Consider the following 18,874-nt stretch of genomic DNA (forward strand, 5'->3'; position numbering starts at 1 on the left):
TGCAGAACTTTGCATGTTCTGTTTTCACACACACTGTTCTTCCTTCTCTTTTCTTAAAAAAAAAAAATAAATAAAAAGACTTTGTGGGGAAAAGAAGATTCTTCCAAGCCTCCTTCCTTCATTGAAGCCTCCCTCCTACATTGTTTTCCAGACTTCTGATATTTATCGTTCTTAATGCTATTAACAACTGAAAATTATGCTTTTATTATTGAGAACTACAATGAGATCTATGACACTGACAGAACTGGAACAGAGTTAAATGCAAATGCTGTACATGGAATGGAGTAAAAACTGGAATCTGCTACAAAAGTATACAGTAGTGTCCTCAAAATGATATCCCAGAGTAGGTCTGTAGTACACCTAACGATGCTAATGTCTTATGTGGAAATGCATTTATTTCTAACTTCTGCAAATAATCACTTTGATTTATCACACTGTAGGAGTTCTCTCACTTAAAACATGCATCAGTTTTATATTGAATTAATTTTGTGTGTAACTTCTAAAGAAACTAGCCTAACATATGTACGGTTAGAAATAGGCAGACTGAGTCCCTGAGAGTTGTAACAACACTCGATTATTGGAAGAAAGTGGGAAAATGATATGAAGAGTTTCCATACAGTAATCAATTTTCTATAAATGTACAGAATCATTTGTACAGTAAATAAGACACTGAAACAAATGCAAAAACAGACATTTACTTTTATAACTGTAATAATTTATTTATGAAATATATCCACATATATATAAAATATATCATATATTTTGGCAAAGATCTCCCTTTCTTTGTTCAAACAAAGCCTATTACTGCTGTTTTAAGTCCATATAACCATTTTTACCATTAAGTTCTTTTTATTTTGCAGTTTGTGTCTTAGTCTCCATCTATCTTCTGATAAAATATAATTTAATGTCATCTGATTACAGTTTAACTTATGCACCCTGGGGAAAGTCTGCATGAAGTTCAGTCAAACAAAAAATCTATAATTTCATGAGTAAGGGGTTTTCTCTCTTTTTAAATTATATTACTGGACAAGATTTGCTAAAGGTCTTTTTTTTTTATTTTTAGCTTACCCTTGCATCCTCCCATGAAAATAAAAAATAAAAGAATTCCATAATTTCTTCAGAAATCATTTACACTGTGAAGTGTCTGGGGTGGATATAATCTTATTGCTGAGTTTCCAAGTTGTTCAATGATGATGTTTCAGCAGAGATAAAAATGTGATTTAAAGTACTACCAAAGATGAATGTATGTACTACGGACGATGATGTATGAAGGGGCTTTGAGCAGCACGTGGTCCAGTACAGCAAATTCTTTTGTGTGAAGTTTCATTTGAAGTTCCACAGTCCTGCCCTTTCATTTCTAGGAAATTCTTTGGGATTAATTACTGGAATTCTGCTTGTAAATTACAGGGAATCCCTAAATAATCACTGTAAATGTCTCTGAACGGATCTTTGTAGTGCAGGATTAATTTGTGCATAAATTCGGTAATCTATTGAATACTCAATGTATACTCTTAACTTGCTATAGTTTATAGTAATGTTTATATTAGATGTTCATATTTATTCTGCATAGATACTGTTATTTAAACATCTGCCACAGAGTTACAATATGATGATTCAGGCTTGCATACATTAACAAGAGTAACACTTTGCATCTGTTTATTCTTATTGAGCACCCATGTATAGGTGACCTCTAACTCATCACCTTGTCCAATTACCATTGCCCACACGGTACTGGATGGATTCTTCAGATATATAGCAAGCAGTAAGTGAAATACTATGTTTCTGTTATACTGTTTAGATCATGCAGAAAAATGTTTCCTGAAACTGAAATTGCTGAAGTTTGGATCCACCTTTAAATTCTTCAATGATGATACGTTCCTTGCCAGGTTAGGTGATAAAGATTATCCTTTACTGAGTTTCTCAGGAGGGGAGCATGGAGAAAGCTTCTTCATACAGATTCATGTGCCCTCAGAGTGGCATTGATGACATGAAAGTGTTGAATATTGCTGATGTCTCCACTGGCATCAGACTGAAGCATCAATTTTGTCCATCTCAAGGGAGAGTTGTAGCTTAAGTTCTCACTTCTGAGCTTCAGCAAGCGAACATTAAAGCTAAACAATCAAACAAACAAAACCTGCTGGATTAGTCAGAACTCCCCATGACCTGATAGAACTCTGCTTCATCTCTTTGATTATACACACAGAGTAAATCCTGCTCAGATGCCTAACCAGCTCTGGTTGCATAATTGTAACAAAAAAAATTCTAGGTACTTCCCTCTGTGGCTGAAATGTTGGGGGTAATTAGGTGATTTTTGTTTTTAAAGCTTTCTGTTTCTAATGGCTGCTTCATTTCATCCTGAACTGGAAATGTTTCTGACATCATTTTCATTTCTTACGTAGCAATAGTACTAAGGGCAGTAAGCATAGATTTGGAACTGGTATCTCTTGGAACTTGCTGCAAGGTCACCATAACCTCTTTGTATCTGAAACTTACAGAAGATTTACTTCCTCTCCAACCATTTTTTCCACAGTTTGTTTGGTTGCTGCATCATCTTGACAATTTTAGTTTTACTGAAGCAGTGCACTGTCACGTGTAGCTTAAGTTGTTACAGTGCTGATTGAGTAAAAAGATGATAGGCAGGAACAGCTCTTGCCCTTAAAAAAAAAAACAAACACAAAACCATAAACAATAGGACCATTTCCAAAACGTGTTGGCTTGCAGCCAGAGAATCCAAATTCTGAAGGAGCTAGATCAGCAAGAGGAAGGCTGCAGTAATTCTGTGTGTAATAAAACGTATTTTAAAAGTAAAATAAAAACGAGACCTACTGGGCCGAATTCTGTTCATAGTGTTCATCTGAAAGAATTCAGGTTCACGAAAATAAAAAGAAAATCTTGGAGAAGTTCTGTTTACTCCTGAATAGAAATATATGACCACCTGAGCTGTACCTGACTGGTCAGAATCCTCCAAACACTGCTACTGAACGAAAGCGTGCTCCTCTTCCCTGCGTTGGTCTTTCTCCTCTGTTGTTTTCACTGCTCCATGATTTCTGAGTAAGAGAGAGCTGTTACATTTCCCTTAGTGTTCTTGTCAATAATTATCTTGCATGAAATAATCAAATCATGTGGGTGATGAAGAAGAGACACTCACCTTCTTCTGTCTTGTGTTCTTCTGCAGAACTGCATACACTGTTTGTCGTGAATATCCAAACAGGAGCACCGAAGTGAGGACTGAGAAGTGCTTTGATTCTGGCCTGCAGATCTTTTGCCTCTAAAGCTGCCTCTGTAGTTAGACAGCCCATATGGCACAGTCCTCCTGTTGGGAGAACCACAAAACACTGTGTATTTTAGGAGTCAATTAAGATGTTGTTCTTTCTGTTTTAAAAAACAGAGCTAGTGATGCAAACCACTAAATAACAGCAAAAAAAAACCCAAGAGACTGTGCTTATGTAAGAAGTTCTCTGATTACAACTTCTCGATCAAGTCGAGCTTTTAGGAAGTAGTTTAAAAAATTAAAAAAAAACCCCAAACAAACAGCTAGTGTTTGAGAATGTGCTCCATGGAGTCACAATGGTGAGAATAAGCTAGATAATCTTCCACGTGTGATCTTCCATTGGAAAGTATTAGCAGATACATATTCTCTACAGCAGCACACCAAAATATAGTAAGGATTAATTTGCTTTGTTTCCCTGGAGTCTGGCATGCTTTGTTCATTTGTGGGTTATAGCCAGTAGTATCAGGAAAGCACGTGCTTTATTACTCCGTGCTCATGTCTCAAAAGTTATTCTCCTAAATGACTTTAAAGTATCTCAATCAACAGCAGATTTACACCACACAGAACTGCTGGACACCCACCAAAGTTTCAGCACACTCGAGGGCTGGGCTGTGCAAACCTCACATTCGTATGGCTCCAAAGGGAGAGAAAGAGGAGTGGAGGTGGGAGGAAAAAGAATTGGGGAGAGGAAATAAGAGTGGTTACAGAAGGGTTAGAGAGAGGTTATAGGGCAGAGTCTGCATAATCAGTGTGGACGCACTAACTTCATGTACTTGGACTTATTTCATTTGCTTTCATAAAAATATCATTAGGCTATTAATTGAGGAGCTGCAAATTTTCCATTTTCCCACACTCATGGTGGGCTGGAAGGTTTAGAAGCATTATTTTTGTAATCTCTGCTGTAATTTCTGATGTAACATCAGTACTGTTGATGCAAATCAGTTATTCAAACCTCTGCTCTGCTAGTATGTACTAGTTTGTAACAGTGCACCTCATCTTTCACAGCCTGAAGCAGAGCACACCCATCACATATGGATTTATCACAAAAATCACAGGAAGATACAAAACCAGAAGCAGTTATTTGTGTGCTAGCGACCATGAGAAGGCCTTCCTGTAGAAGATGCTGCTCTGCTTAACATTTGTGCAGAAGCTGTTGTGTACTTCCAGCACTTTCTTCATTCTATGGCTATGCCTCAGTGCTGGAAAAGATCAAGAATATGCAAATTAGTCCTAAGAGTCTGAGTTGATTTTGTCCCTTTGTCACACGCAGTCATCTGAGAAGCTGTCTCTTGTCCTCAGTGTTAAGGGCACATCCCTCTTTATAACTGCACAGAATTAATTGCATACTGCTATGTGTCTCTTCTATACTGTTCAGAGTAATGGCAGATAAATGGCTAATGTAGATAACTGCTGTCATAATTATGTAGCCATGATTTGGATTCTTTTTTTAAGGTTGGTTTTCAGAGAAAGGAACAGGGAAAAGTTCTTGTATTTTTAAGGGTGGGGAATTCTCTATGGAAATTCTGAGAAAATTTTATTTGACTTCTTGCTCAGATTTAGGCTGGACTGAAAGGAGGAATTCTGCTTGGTCTAACCAAACATGAAGCCTCTATTTCATGGCAAATAGGTTGCAAGGGGATAAGGAACCTTTTATCACTCTTACAGAAGTCTTTCCATGCTGTATTAACAAGAAATAAAATACTGTGGTATTTTATTATTGTTATTTAAAGAAGTTCCTTGTTAAGTCTACTTTTCCGACATATGATACCTTTTTTCTTATTCTAATTACTGAAAAGCATATCTCTGTGGGACTGTGCTGTGGCCTGGCCTGTGTCAGAGGTTTTGCCTTCACAGCTGGAGAGGCAAAAGGGCACATGTGCTTTCTTCCTTTGTTGCTGCAGTTTGCAAGTCATAATCAACTTCAATTTTACGTTAATACCTCAGTATGGGAACTCCGGGCCCATTACATGTCAGCTGTCTTTCCTAAGAGACAGTAAATCCCAACCAACTGACAGGGGTGGGCAATATGGTATAATTACAAGTGATAAGAAGCATGAATCACAGCCCTGAGCAAAGGAGTAGACTGATATTTTAGATCCTGCTTCTGATCTTTCTAATGAAGTGCCTTATGTTCTATGGAACTTGCAAGCTCGATGCTTATTAGAGTACGCTTGAAAGCTCTGAAAACGTATTTAAGAGCACTTCTTTCTCAATGGTCCAAAAATAAATGCCATTTTCAAATGTAAGAATTTTAACTAGAATGTCCAAGCAAGCATTTTCATGTGCGCTTGTGTGCTCGTTAATTAATCAGAGATGGGAATTTAACTGTTCTCCAGTGTGCCTGTGTCTTTAATTTCTAAGGCAAAAGTTCAAAACCAAAGCAGATAAACTTCAATAGCAACTCAATCTTTTCAGCAGGATTCAGAAAGAGCTTCATAATATAGTTGGTGCTTTCTTGCCTGTCGGGTACTCAGATGCAACTCATAAATCACAACGTTTAAGCAAATGCTAGTGTGTGCATGGCTATCATTCCAGCAGCTGAAAATGTTACTATTTCAAGTCAGTTCATGCCACTTTCTCAGTACTTCAGAAGTGAGAAGAGATGCCAGAGAGATTCATTTGAACAAGTATCAGAAGCATTTGCCTAGCAGCATACTTAATCTTAGATTGTTACATGTGATTAGGAAAAGGCTGCTTGTGCAGCAAATTATATGGTGCTGCAGTGCTCAGGTTCAAACTGACAGATGCGGAATCACAATTTCTGTACTCAGTGGAAATTATTATTAGCATTTAATTGTCAAACAAGCATTTGCTTAGCCAAGAAGTCACACCACTTTCCCTTTCAGGTGAGGCATCTGTCTTCTTTAGTCAAAGTTTTGCTGGCTTTAGTGTACACAGGGCAGTTTGTCTCCCCATAGAGAAGATGAGGGACAGCTGAACTAGGCAGCAGTATATTTATTGGCCTGCCACTTGCTGGGGCTTCTGGGGATCCTGAGCAACCAGTCCTCTTGCACTGTGCTCCTTGCAGTTACGAGCAGCTCCCTGGCCAAAGCACTGGTTAAGAGCCATTTAGGATATGGCAGATACAAAGAAAAAAATGCTTCCCTAAGTATGGTCTGACTTAGTACGCATCACTTCTTCCTTTTAGAGAACAAAATCCTCCTAAAGCTGTAAAATGGGTTTCCATGTATTAAAGAGCAAATAGGTACTGTGTCCCTTACGCCTTATCTCCACGAGGAGACCAAGCAAATCTAGGCAATTCTGATTCAGCCTGTCCAAGGCACTTCTTTGAACTGCTGTCTGTGTGGCAGCCTCCTTTGGAAGCGTTCACGGGATGATTACTGCAGGCATGGAGTGGGTGTAGATAGGTTTGCGTTTTTAAGAGCTTTCTAAATTAAAGAAAGCCTGAACTTAGGGTCTTCATCAGTATAAATGACTCTCTTTATTCCTCTCATTATAAGGCTGTGTGTGGAACATAAGCTGCTAACCTAACTCTCCAGTGCCTAGAATTATTCCACGTGATGAAATTATAGATAGCTATTGCAACACATCTGTTATGTGATTTCTTGTATAACAATAGAGCTGCACAAAGCTAATCAAAGCACAGTGTGTTCCCATCGTTAGAAACATATTTGTGATTCCTGCAATAAAAGAACTGGACAGCAATCCTTAGGCCAGCCAATGTTGCTACTAGGAAAGCATGGATCTACAAATCATATTGTCAGGTGCTAAATAATCTAGACCATTTCTGTGCATCTGCATTTGCACCCACAAAACACAACATAAAAGTTCTGCTACTAGAAGTGAGCAAGCTATTGCCTCTAAATTAACAGAGATGAGCATTTTTTTTTTGAAAAAGACAAGTTCTGAGTAACAGAGAAACAGCCATTCTAAACCAGAGACATTGGTGCAAGTTTCCACAGAAAGAACTGCCCATTGAATGACCGTTACCTTCAAGTCTAATTGGGAAGGGGTACAACTTGCCTATGTCCTGCTGTCCCTCATTTATACCACAGTGAATGTTCAGAATTCAAGCAGCCAAATCCAATCAGTTTAATTCTTATAACATGTGTTTGAGTTTCTCATGCTATGTTATAATTGACCTATGAGCTGCTATTATTTTCTACTTTCCCAGCCACTTAAACACAGTAGATACCTCCAGGGCACTTGAGAGTTTCAGCCAAAACAAAGGGATGAGGGGGTTGCAGCATTCATCTTAGATGCTGTGATTTCAGTATTCAGCAATATATTTTCTGGCAGGTATCCAGGCCAGCAAGGCTCCCAACTGTCTCCAGTGTTCTCAGACAATCTTAACGTGTATGAGATCCCTGTAAGGACCACTGAGAACAAAGAACTTGGAAAGAAAGCAAACATTAAATGTATCCAGAATAAGAGAGGCTGGGGAAAGTAACAGATACTTCTATGTACAATTTCACATAAAACTACTGCAGTGACACTGAGTCACAGAGACAGTTGGCTGCCCAAGTTCACTCTGTCTGTCTGCAACAGGCATTGTTTATTTTAAATGTGAGTAGTTTACAATAGGATTTCCTCCCACAGTATCTCCTCCTCCTCATTTAAGAGGTAAGCACAATAGGAATGTTCTTCAGAGAAGACTCTGACATCTTGGTCTTGTGTAATTTTAACCACGTGCTCTACTCAAAGAAACTGTCCTTTTTCTGATTATCTTTTTGCAGTTAACTTAATTTTAGATGAGATAAATGAGTTTTTACGCTCTGTAGCCACACCTCTATTTCCCACCTCCTCCTTTTAGCAGTATTCAGAGTTCCTGTACATCTAAATAGGCTACTGTTATGCAGAAGGATGTAGCTCCAAGACCTTGCTGGATTTGGTTTTACCTTCACTGTTTTTTTTTCCTTTCAATCTTACACTTTAATACTTGCTAATTTGGGAGGACACCAAATTAGTTAATTAATTACAGCTAACTTGGGCAATAAGCCAGGATTGCACGTATCTACTTCACCATCTAGTCTTACTGATGAGATGAGTGCTTTGATTTACTTCCCACTGGGACTCTATGGTATGCAAGTAACTGCTGTGGAAGAACTGAAGGCAGATTGTTTTCCTGGGCATCTTCCATTAGCATGTCACCCCAGCAGCCCCACAACAGTGACACAGGCTTGAGCAAAGCCCCACTATCTTGTTAGCAACACGTGTACCTGCCTACTTGCCTCAGAGGTTCAATTAACCAGTGCTGTCACAATCAATAGAAAAATAAACGGGCTGCATGCAGGGTGTTTCTAGAAAGTGAGAAATATGATGTGGAAGATGCTTGTTGGTCAGCACAATGTTGTTGAGCAGCCAGTCAAGCCACAGCAAGTGACAAGCACAGCTCTTACATCTGTTACTTCTCAGCTGCAGTATGGGTTTGGTTGGAAGTCACAGGAAAGTTCAGGGGTCTTCATAGGATTTCTCTTGACAAAACACAGGAGGCCTAGCGTGAGTGAAAATGTGATTTCTGTTCAGCAGTACAGCAGAGAGGTAGGACTGGGCTTCAGTAAAACCTTATTTCTAATGCGAGAGCTGGTGGCCATTTAGTCCTATTTACAAAATTAACTTCTAATTCAAGACCAGATGAATTAATCAATACTGAAGTGAATGTAATCTTTGTTTCTAGATCGTAGGAGAGGACTCACATTTAGTTATTATAAGGTGAGACTTTTTTTTTCTTGAGTGAAATTATGTATTTGCTTAAGTTTTCGTAACCAAAGAAAACTCAGCAATACAACTTACATCAAAACAGATCTGGAGAATAATTAAATCATAAATGAGCAGCCAAATCAAAACAGATGCTATTTTATTGCAAGAAAAGTCTTAAGAATGTAAATTTTAATTTCAGCACTTGAAATCCTTATCTTGTAGCTGTCAGAAGGATGTTACGTGTTTCCTGTATCAAATATGATCAGAAAAACATCTGAGTTGAGTGAAACTTGGAGTGCGTTTGTTAAGACTATTGTTCAACATAAATACCTCTCTCAAATCAGCAGTTCCCATATCCTTCAGTCCCCATACCAATTCTAATCTGCTCCCAGTCTTGTGGCAAGTGAGGTGATTGCTATTTGAAAAAAAGAATACATGACTGGTGCAGTATTTTCTGTTTGTGAGGCCCAAGCTCCTGTTATTCCTTTTTCTTCCTCTGTCTGGCAGGGAATTTCATCAATGAGGGGGCCAGCTCTAAAGCAAATACACTGAGGTAAATCCCAAATGTAAAGACTGGCTGAAAAATAAGATAAATAAAATCAAGTGGCAAATGGTAGGTTTTTCAAAGCAGAATTCAGAGTATTTATTGCTAGTTCCTGAAGCCCCCACAGAAAACACTCTCTGGTGTATGCTTCTACCATTCCCCACAGTATGTATAGTTAAAACCCACTGCTGGTTTAAAAACAAAGCAAGCAAAAACCTAGGGGAAAACAAATAGGGAGTGTTAAACCTTAAGGCTGATGAAAGTGACTGTGGTTTGACAGCTCTGGAGAATGCTTATTCTTTGTTTATTCTTAAGAATTAGACCAACATGAGCAGCTGTAGGGAAATGTCAAGGCATCAGCTATCGGTGTGCCTCATCCCTGACCCCATCCTCTGTAGGGCCAGGTCCCACAGCAACACAGGATTTAATCTTCAGAGCCAAATAGTAATTTCAGGTCTTTCTGAGGATACTGCTGTTAGGATGTCAATACTGCAAGTACCACAAATAAGGTTTTCAGGAAGACTGAGAGGATGTATTCTGCATTTATACTGAGGAGGGTGTTAATTCCAACTGTGCATGTGTTGGAAAGAGATTTAGATGCATGCTGTTGAATAATGCAGGATAAGGAAATCTCAAAAAAAAAAAAAAAAAAAGGTGATCTTAAGAGCAGCTGCTGGAATAGGAATTGTTTCAGTTGGAAAGAAGGCATTCACTAAAAATAAAGCCATACCAATGTCTTTAACTTAGGATATGGGAACACTGGACCTAGTTCATTCAAGAGAGCGTGGTGGCCCATGTTTTAAAACATAATAGGCATGCAGAAAGAAGGCTGAGCTACTTCTTAGCCTGGAAGAATCTTTAAGTAAAATACTGTGTCATTATATTGCATTACTACACCTGGAAGGTCTTTTTCCTTAAGGTTAGTATTTATCTCGCTGGCTTCAGAATTCTAATTGTGAAAACTACGTGCAGTGCTCTCACTAGTAAAGTACATGCATTTTAATAAAGGCAAACGACAGGCAAACTGGCTTGTCTGCCTAAGAATATGCATGAAAGCTAAGGGCAATCAACAGAGATGTGAAGTCAGAGTGCAAAAACGGAAGTCTGTAAGAAATTTAATTTGAAACCCTTTGGGCTCTGTTTGTAATAATGGCAAATGATGAGTATGTCAGAAGGCTTGCCTGCCCATGAATCCATGAGGTTAAGGATGTTCTGGCATCACGCTTTCAGTTAACGCAATTTAAATATGCAGGAAGAATAACTGTTAGTATAATTGGCCTAATTATCAAAACAGATTGTTAATCATGAAGTATAACCATAATAGAAGAAGCTTATTACTGTTTTCAGTTAATTGATTTGAAATACTCTCCCTTCGATGTAAAGATCTGTGCAGCATTTTAACAGAAAAACCTTCCGAGGGTCAGAGATTCACAGTTGTATTTAATCTTTCAACAAAGTAATTACAACTTAAAAGAAAAATGTAGTTAATATTTCTCATTTGCTTCAACTCCTTTTATCTGCTTTGTGGCTAGTTTATTTTTTTTAGCAGTATGGCCATAGATTCTGTACTTTTATTTAATTGTATCTAGCTTGATGAGATTTTACTTTTTGTGTTTTTTCATTTGGGCTACATTAGGACAAGTAATGCACGTAGGCAGTCTAATCTTGGTAGTCTTCAAATGTAAGGCAAACTCCATCCATAAAAATAAAATCAATTCAACATAAGATTCATTACTTCATCACTTCTTTTGGCACTTGGTTCTGAGGGTGAACCATGTGTGTCATTAAACAGAGATATCAGCTTTGCCTGGCTTGCAGCCACCGTTTTATCTTGATGCCTTTGGCTAGCCAGAACTTTCAATCTGATCTATTAAGATTATAAGCACATGCTTAATTGTTTCGCTCAACAAGAAATCTTTAGCTGTGTTCCTTTATTTTCAGTAGAGAACGGTGTGCATAGTTACCCAATGATGGAGATAATTCTCAAAAAATAAGGAAATGGCAATGCTTTATAATAACAATAAGGATGAAAAAGTGCTTTCAGTAACGTTATACAGGCCTCCTTTCAACGAAATGCTATCTAAGTACAGAGGATTGGAGAAGTGTGTGAAGATACTAGATCCAGTTCATCCTCTCACTTTGTCCGTCCAACTCTACTGATTCAGAAATGTGCATAATTGGCAGATTGAACTGGTAGATTATGTAAAGTGGTTTTTATAACACGGCCACAGAATTCATTCAGTCATTCCTCTTCTGAGCATAAAGAAATAGAACATAATCTTTTGCTTTGATTTAAACACCTCAAGAAATCTGGTGCTTAGTCTGAGTAAGGAAGTGCCCTGACAAATATTCATCTATGCTAATTCTCCTTTGAAAGTTTCTGGACTGTTGCCACAAATTCTCATTATACTTTTATAGCAGAATTAAAGACCACTTTAGTATCTGATGTCGTGTTCCTGTAATAGCATTACTTTCCTACAACACTTTCAATCTTTTACTGTTTATTCTGAGCATCTATAGTGTTTCATGCTTATTAACATTAATGTCATTAACAGAAATGCATTTTGCAGTGAGTGTACAAGCTCAACATATGCTTAAATATAGAACCCCTTTGAAGAAGTGCTTTCTTTAACATGTGGAATTAAGCATTAAGTTGTAGCTGTATTACATCAGAGGGTACTGTTTAAAAGACAAGTCATTCTCTCTTAATGTGTCTGTAACTATAGATCAAGATATGAATCAAGATAAGCATAATTAGTAACTTGATAAAAAATGCATTGCAAACTAATTCTGAGTAACCACTCTTATCAGTGAGAACAATTTACCAGCTTTTAATTATCTTTATTATGATATGTTAACTGTTGTCTACGCCACATAATTGTGTTATTCTTCTCTGATTTAGCAGACTTTCTTTAGGAATACTTTCTGACTTAAGACTGTCACTATTCCCACCATGAAAGTTTGAGGCTAGGTCAAAATAGCACTGGTGTGCTCAGTGATCTGGACTAACCCCCACGGTTCACAGAAGGATCTAAAGCAATACTCAAATGTGCACAGATTTCCCTCTCAATTGGAAATAGCTGCAGAGTCAGACGGTCCACATTCTGCAATCACGTGCTCTTCTTCAACTGTCAACTCACTGATCTTTCTCATTGAGGACAGAAATGGGCCCTGAATTTGGAAAGGCATCTGCCTCTAGCACTGTTTTTATTAAAACTTTTACCATTTTTCCAGGGAAGGAGGAGAGAGAGTGATTTGTTTAGCATATATATCAACAACTCTTAAATAGTGTCTTCAGCTGGGAAGAGTAGAGGAAAGAAACCAGAAGAGTTTCATTCATCTGTTAAGTATGGAGAAAAGAGTAACCTGGATAAAGATAATATAAAGAATTTTTTGCCAAGAAATGATAAATGAAGGATATAAATTATGAGAAAGGGGAAAAAAATAGTAAAGAAGCAAAAAGTGAAGTAACAATAATTGTAAAAAGCATTTGTAGTGATTGATGTAGGAAATAAAACTGGAAAATGAGCATGAGAAGCAAGTGAGCAGCAAGATCAGAATCAACAGGGGCTAGACACCAGAACAGGCTTCCCAGGGTCACAGCACATGGCTGGAGCCCACAAAGCATTTGGACAATGTCCTCAGACATAGGGTTTAATTTTTTAGGAAGTCATAGAATCACAGAATGGCCTGGGTTGGGAGGGACCCCAAGGATCATCGAGATCCAACCCTCCTGCCACAAACAGGACCACCAACCTCCAGAAGTCCTCAGTGGAGGCAGGAATGGGACTCGATGATCCTTGTCCCTTCCGTTTCTTTCTATTTAAGAAACATGCTTCAAAAGTATACTAACTTGTAACCAAGAGAGACACATCTACATGAAGATATAAGCACACCTTTAGGAATATAGATATCAGCAATGGACACAGAACACCATTACACTTTTTGGTCAGGTTATGGTTACACTCGAGGATCCTAAGATCTTTTCCAACCTTAAATGATTCTGTGAAAACCAATTTTTCTCACAGATTTTTCTGGTTTTCTATTCTGTATTTGATCCTCAAAGTTACATTTGAGACATAAAAACTTCCTATAGCATGCACACAGCAACATAAAGCCTGTTTATAAGCAGATGTGCAGTCTGTCCAGATAGAAAGTTTACTTCCATTTAGAAGAAGTTGCACAGCTTGTTTGGTCTACCAACAGACAGGCCTAGTGTATTTCTGAATGTGAATGAGAGACCAGGTAGAGTACCAGGCCAGAAGCAGCACATTGTCATTCAGATACGTGACATGAAATCCTAAACCTATTTCTGTTGCACTGAACATGGTAAAAAATGTGAAATATCTCCATGCATACTTAATTTGGTGTCTTTCTCTGTCCTCACAGTTAGAAGCTTTCCTCCATGGAAGAACCCTACAACTCAAGGGTGCCCTCTCAGCTTAGAGGGAGATTTGTTCACCTCCCTAGCCTGTAAACAGCCTTTCCTTCCATTGCTCAGAGCAGGCAGGTCTCAAGAAACAACCACCAGAGCAGGACAGCGAGGCAGTCCAGCTCAGCCTCCTAGCTCTTCCAGCCAAAGCACGCCCCTCCCCAGGCACTGCAGCCAGGCAACTTTGAGAGCACCTCTTTTCTCCAACTCTGAGATTCCAAAAAACTCAATTCCTACTGAACTAATTCCCCCACTTCTCACCATTATTCACCCACTGTTTATCAACTTACGGAGTCTCTAACCTAGTTCTAACGGTGTTAATAGTTTGTTCTCCAAACTAACCTGTACATTAGCTAAAATGTACCAAAAATGCTTAATATTCAAATTTATACATTCTGCGTCTTGCATTGAAATATTCAGTTAAATGGCATAAAATGATGAAAGACAATCTTTTAGGCAAGCTGAATCATCACAAACAAGACTTGCATAGTGGATGGTGGCAGTACAGTGACTTTACATACCTGAGGAATATGCTGTTATTTTATGTACAACTGACTTTAGTTAAGAAAGCTGTGAATCGTAGTCCCGACCGCTTAATATTTGAATTATCTTAAATACCTCATTGCTAATGCCAAAAGTAACATCAAAATGCTTTATATCTCCATTCTCAACTTTAAATTCTTTGTTAAAAGGGTGGATGTCACACTGAGTGACAGTCAGAGCAGTCACAGGTATGGGTTGATAGCTAGACTAGATGATCTCATTGGCCTTTCCAACCTTAATGACTTTATGATTCTGTGACATAACTTTTAGGTAAGAAAAACACTCGACATTAATAGTGACCACTAATTCATTAATGTTACAGGACTGTGTACAAATTTTCCTAATGGAACGAAAACAAAGAATTCAATGACTTCTGTGACTGTATTAAGTTCAGGATGGTAGAATTCCAAAGGACTTGTCACCTGGCACGGCTTCAACTTGGGATACACAAGAGCATTTACAAATTTAGTGCTGTGAACCCTATTTAAGTCAACCTCTTTTACTGCTACTTTCTGTCCTTTTCTACTCTTTTTGTTATTTTAATCTAATGCTTTGCAATTGATCCAAAGGAGCAGGAGGCTGACAGAAACGTTCCCAAACTGCAGTCAGTGGATTGCACAAGTTCACAGTCATGTTTCCAATTAGATCTCCTGGTTATTTTTTAATGAACTGATTGAGCTTCTATGGGACTGCATAGCCTATGAACATATTCACAGATCCTTGAGGCTTAGTTCAGACAGGATATATACAATGGCCGAGGAAGAGGAGCACGCTAACCTTTGGGATGTAGGCAAAGAGTCACTCTTCCTGGCCGATCTCTTTTCCTAAGACGCTGTCTGCGTTGGATCCTGCCCTACTGCGTGTGCCTCACCCCCTCTGACCTGTGAGAAACTCAGAGTTTCCACTTCGTGGGAAATGTCATGTTTTCAGAAACTGTTTTTATTATGAGTTGAAACAAAAGCTCGTTGACCATAGCCACAAGCGTGGTTGTATAAGACACTTTCTGTAACACTTTGGTACCCCGAGCTTTTCAAAAATTAGTTTAATGTCAAAGCGTTTTCCGCCATGCTGTTTTTCTTTCAACAGAAACAGTACAATTGCACAAACGCTATCGTTCCTTTCCCAAACGGGTTTATTAGAAACAGGTTTCTCCTACACAACAGCAGCTCTCCGCGCCCGCTTTCCATCCGAGCGCACGCGGCGCTCCCACACCGCGTTCCCCGTGTGCGTGTGCGTGCTGTGTGTGCCCGCGGGACGGGCACGGCCGTGGGGCAGCAGCGCCTCGAGACCCCGCTCCCGGGCGGCCGCCCCTCGTCCCGCCCTGACCTCGGCAGCGCTCGGCACCGCCTCCCCCCGGCGGTCCTCCAGCCGGGTCCCGCCCGCCCCGGGGGTGCCCCCGCCCGCTCCCGCCCCGCGGCCCCCTCACCTCCCGGCGATCCGCGCGGGGCTCGGCACCCTTCGCGGCCCGCCACCCTTCGCGGCCCGGCCCGCCATTTCGCGGCCCGCCCGCCCTCACTCACTCGGGGGTGTTGATCCAGATGATGTCGAGGTGGCAGTAGTAGACGCACTCCTTGTCTTTGTAGGTGTAGCAAGTGCAGCGCCGGGCTCGGCGCCGCAGCACCCCGCCGTCCGCCGCCTTGGCTCTGCCGCCGGTCGGCACCGCCGCCGCTCCGCTCTCCTCCCGCTGCTTCTGCCCCAGCGCCGCCGAGCGCGGATCTCCGCCCGCCGAGAGGGAGCGGGGCCGGGGCAGCGAGGACCCTGCAAGAGCAGCGCTCAGTAACCCCGCCGCAGCCCCCGAGCCCTTCCAGCCCGCTCCGCGCCGGGACCCCAAGCGCGCCGCTCCCTGAAAACTTTCAGCTCTGTTACAAGCACCGTTAGATGCTTGCCCGGTGCGCCCCAGCCCGCGGGGCACGGCGAGAGCTGCTCGCTTCGTAACCCGAGCACGGCCGAGTGATGTCTCCGGTGCCCGGTTAGATACCGCGCGTCGGACTGGGCTGCTGCTGCCGTTCGGTAGAAGGAGATAAAAAGCAAAACGACACGAAGCAGCTTTTCTTTGTGTGCGTGCGTGGGAATGGCAGAGAAAGGAATTAAAATCCACGTTACCTGCAGTCGACGTAATTGTAAGTCCAAAAAGGAACAATAAGCCCAGCTCCATGAAACCCAAATCGCACGCTAGTTAACTGCAGGCAACGGCGAACTGCAGAGGCGGCGGAGCCGTTCCAGGGGGGCTCGCCGCGGCGTGCAGGCAGCGGGATCCTCGGGCCGGCGGCACACGCTGCTCCTCAGCCGCTTCCCACGCGAAGGTGCGACCGGCGCTTCTCCCACGTAGTTCCTTTACTTCCAGTACAGACTTAGTCCTGAAGGGGAGAGTGTTGTCAAAAGAAGGGAAGCTCCATCGCTCGGCTTTTCTCACACACACCTCCCACCCCACCCCCAAAGCCGATCAGAAACCGGAGCTGCTGTTTCCCAGCTGCAGCCGCCTCCCGCCAGCGGACAGCTGCGGCCCCGGGGCGGGCACTGCTGGCACCGCCCGCCCCCGGCCCCGGCCCGGCCCGGCCGCGCAGGTGAGGGGCAGGCGGCAGCAGCACGCAGCCAGCCTCCCTCCTTCCCTCCCCCGCTCCTTCCCTCCCCGGTAGCGGGAGGTGCATCCCTCCCGGCAATGCTAACGGGGCTCGTAGTCCCGTTAAAATCGCTTTTAAAAGGTCTGTAGTTTCAGGAAGGCGGCTTGTGTGATAAAAACAAGAGCTCGTGACTCTAATCTGAGCTACAGACTTAGCAAGTGTTGTTTGGGGTTTTCTTTTTTCTTTTTTTCTTTTTCCTTCTAGACTTGACTTTCCTTTACCTGCTTAATTGAGTACCTCTTTACCTAGAGCACAAAACGTAAGGTTTTCGTACAGTATGCATACGTGATGCTTGTGCCTAGAACAGGACTACTGTGTGTGGTCCTGTTATCAGAATATAAACCGTTCAGTGATAACAGGCAGGGGCTAAGGGAGTCTGTCATGTCCTTCATTACAGTAGTTAGTGTTTTATCACCTATTACAGAGAACGTGTGTTGAAGATAGCTCACAGAGAAAGATTAGCAAATTTAATTGTCAGTATTTTAAATCAAAACATCTAAGTGTGTTTCAACACTACCAGAAAGAGCCGCAATCAATGTTTATTGATTGATTTATTACTTCTTATGCATCATGCAAGTTCAGTGCATTCCTTAGAATCTGTTTCACGAGTAGAAAAGTCATTGCAGAATCACTCAGCTCACGTTATTCGAAGGCCTGATGCTGTTCTCTGCCATCTCACATTCTTTCTCCAGCCCTGCCCCCAGCTCCAGCTTCTGCTGCGGACTGTTGAGTAACACTTACAGAAAACATCACTGAGATGTCATATCTCATCAGTTTGTCAAACCATGCCTTCGTCAGTTTCTAAAGTTTGAGAGTCCTTGGGGAGGAACTTTGGTCTCCCAAATTCCCAACTAATAACTAAAGCATGATGCTCGTTAAAGACATTCATAGTTAAAAAGTTCCTTTTTCCCGAGTTTTGCTGACGCTGTGTTTCTCTGTGGACAATGAAATGGATTGTTTTGCATGACTTTGAAATGACAAGACTTTGCAATATAATAGCACTGAAATATCAGAAGCAGTGCAAGCAGTTCACCGAGGTATTGATAACGTTCAACTACAGAACAGAGCTGGGAAAGTATTTGGGTGATTTTAGTCCTGATAATTGTAAATATCTTCACTGCAAGTCACTAATGTCCTCGTAACAAACTCAGTGAGGAAAAAAATTAGATCCTATGCAGATTGCTGAAGTTAGTAGTGTTGCACTGATCTAGCAAAGTGCTTAATTACCTCTAAGGATGACTAATTGCAGTGACCTCCAATTTTATGCACGTTGTTCTGCTGGATGGTGAGTTTATGTGTTAAAAGTGCATCAGCAGAGTTGGCTGCTGCTATTTTGGAAGATACAGTCACAAAACATTGCATTTTGACTTCTCTGAAAGGAAAGAAAAAACAAAAATTTTTTGCACAGTTGCTGTTTAACAGAATCCCCCACTGCACCCAATAGGAAGTACTGCTTACATGTTGCTGATGTAGTACGTTTTAATATATTATTCCAAATTCTGATCTATTCACGTAATTTTATATGTTGTGAGACATTTTAAAATAATGTAAAACCAACACAGTGATAAAAAGTTTAAAACAGGTTATGTATAACTGCATCGTATCTGCAGGTTAACAAAAAGGGCAAAAAAGGTTTTGTGTCGTGAACGGATTCATGCAAATTCTCCAAAAAAATCCTCATTTTTTTAAATAATATTTTGGAGCCCTCATCTACACGGCCCCGCTTCTTCTTCCATGTGCTTTTTAAGCACTGACAAGCCCAGGGAGGCAATACCAGCACTGATACTGAGTGCTGTGCAAAC

The 18,874-nt window shown here is 40.9% G+C and overlaps 1 protein-coding gene across 2 annotated transcripts; it reads right to left on the minus strand.

The window, feature by feature from the left end:
• Positions 1-2,064: 2,064 nt before the first annotated feature.
• On the minus strand, positions 2,065-16,931 carry EDN3 (endothelin 3). Of its 2 annotated transcripts, none has more exons than XM_065754170.1 (5): positions 16,555-16,931; positions 15,972-16,209; positions 3,149-3,313; positions 2,947-3,047; positions 2,065-2,111 (listed from the first exon to the last, which is right to left on the minus strand). In XM_065754170.1, the coding sequence occupies exons 1-4, from the start codon at positions 16,604-16,606 to the stop codon at positions 2,975-2,977; spliced, it is 528 nt and encodes a 175-aa protein (XP_065610242.1). In that variant the 5' UTR covers positions 16,607-16,931; the 3' UTR covers positions 2,065-2,111; positions 2,947-2,974. The 2 variants fall into 2 exon arrangements, with proteins under 2 accessions (XP_065610242.1, XP_065610241.1); XM_065754169.1 differs by having other exon boundaries at positions 2,947-3,062.
• Between the last annotated feature and the right edge of the window lie 1,943 nt (positions 16,932-18,874).

Source organism: Cyrtonyx montezumae, unplaced genomic scaffold (assembly GCF_038088225.1).
Source record: "Cyrtonyx montezumae isolate F1298 unplaced genomic scaffold, pur_monq_1.0 scaffold_9, whole genome shotgun sequence".
NCBI classification, from domain to species: Eukaryota; Metazoa; Chordata; class Aves; order Galliformes; family Odontophoridae; genus Cyrtonyx; species Cyrtonyx montezumae.

Bases quoted from the DNA above. Each gene is read 5' to 3' on its own strand.
- EDN3 (XM_065754169.1), bottom strand. From the start codon at position 16,606: ATGGAGCTGGGCTTATTGTTCCTTTTTGGACTTACAATTACGTCGACT. The intron at 3,314-15,971 runs GTGAGTGAGGGC...TTCTCCCAACAG, and splicing joins ATCTGGATCAACACCCCCGA to GAGGACTGTGCCATATGGGC. The intron at 3,063-3,148 runs GTGAGTGTCTCT...GAAATGTAACAG, and splicing joins AGAACACAAGACAGAAGAAG to CTCTCTCTTACTCAGAAATC.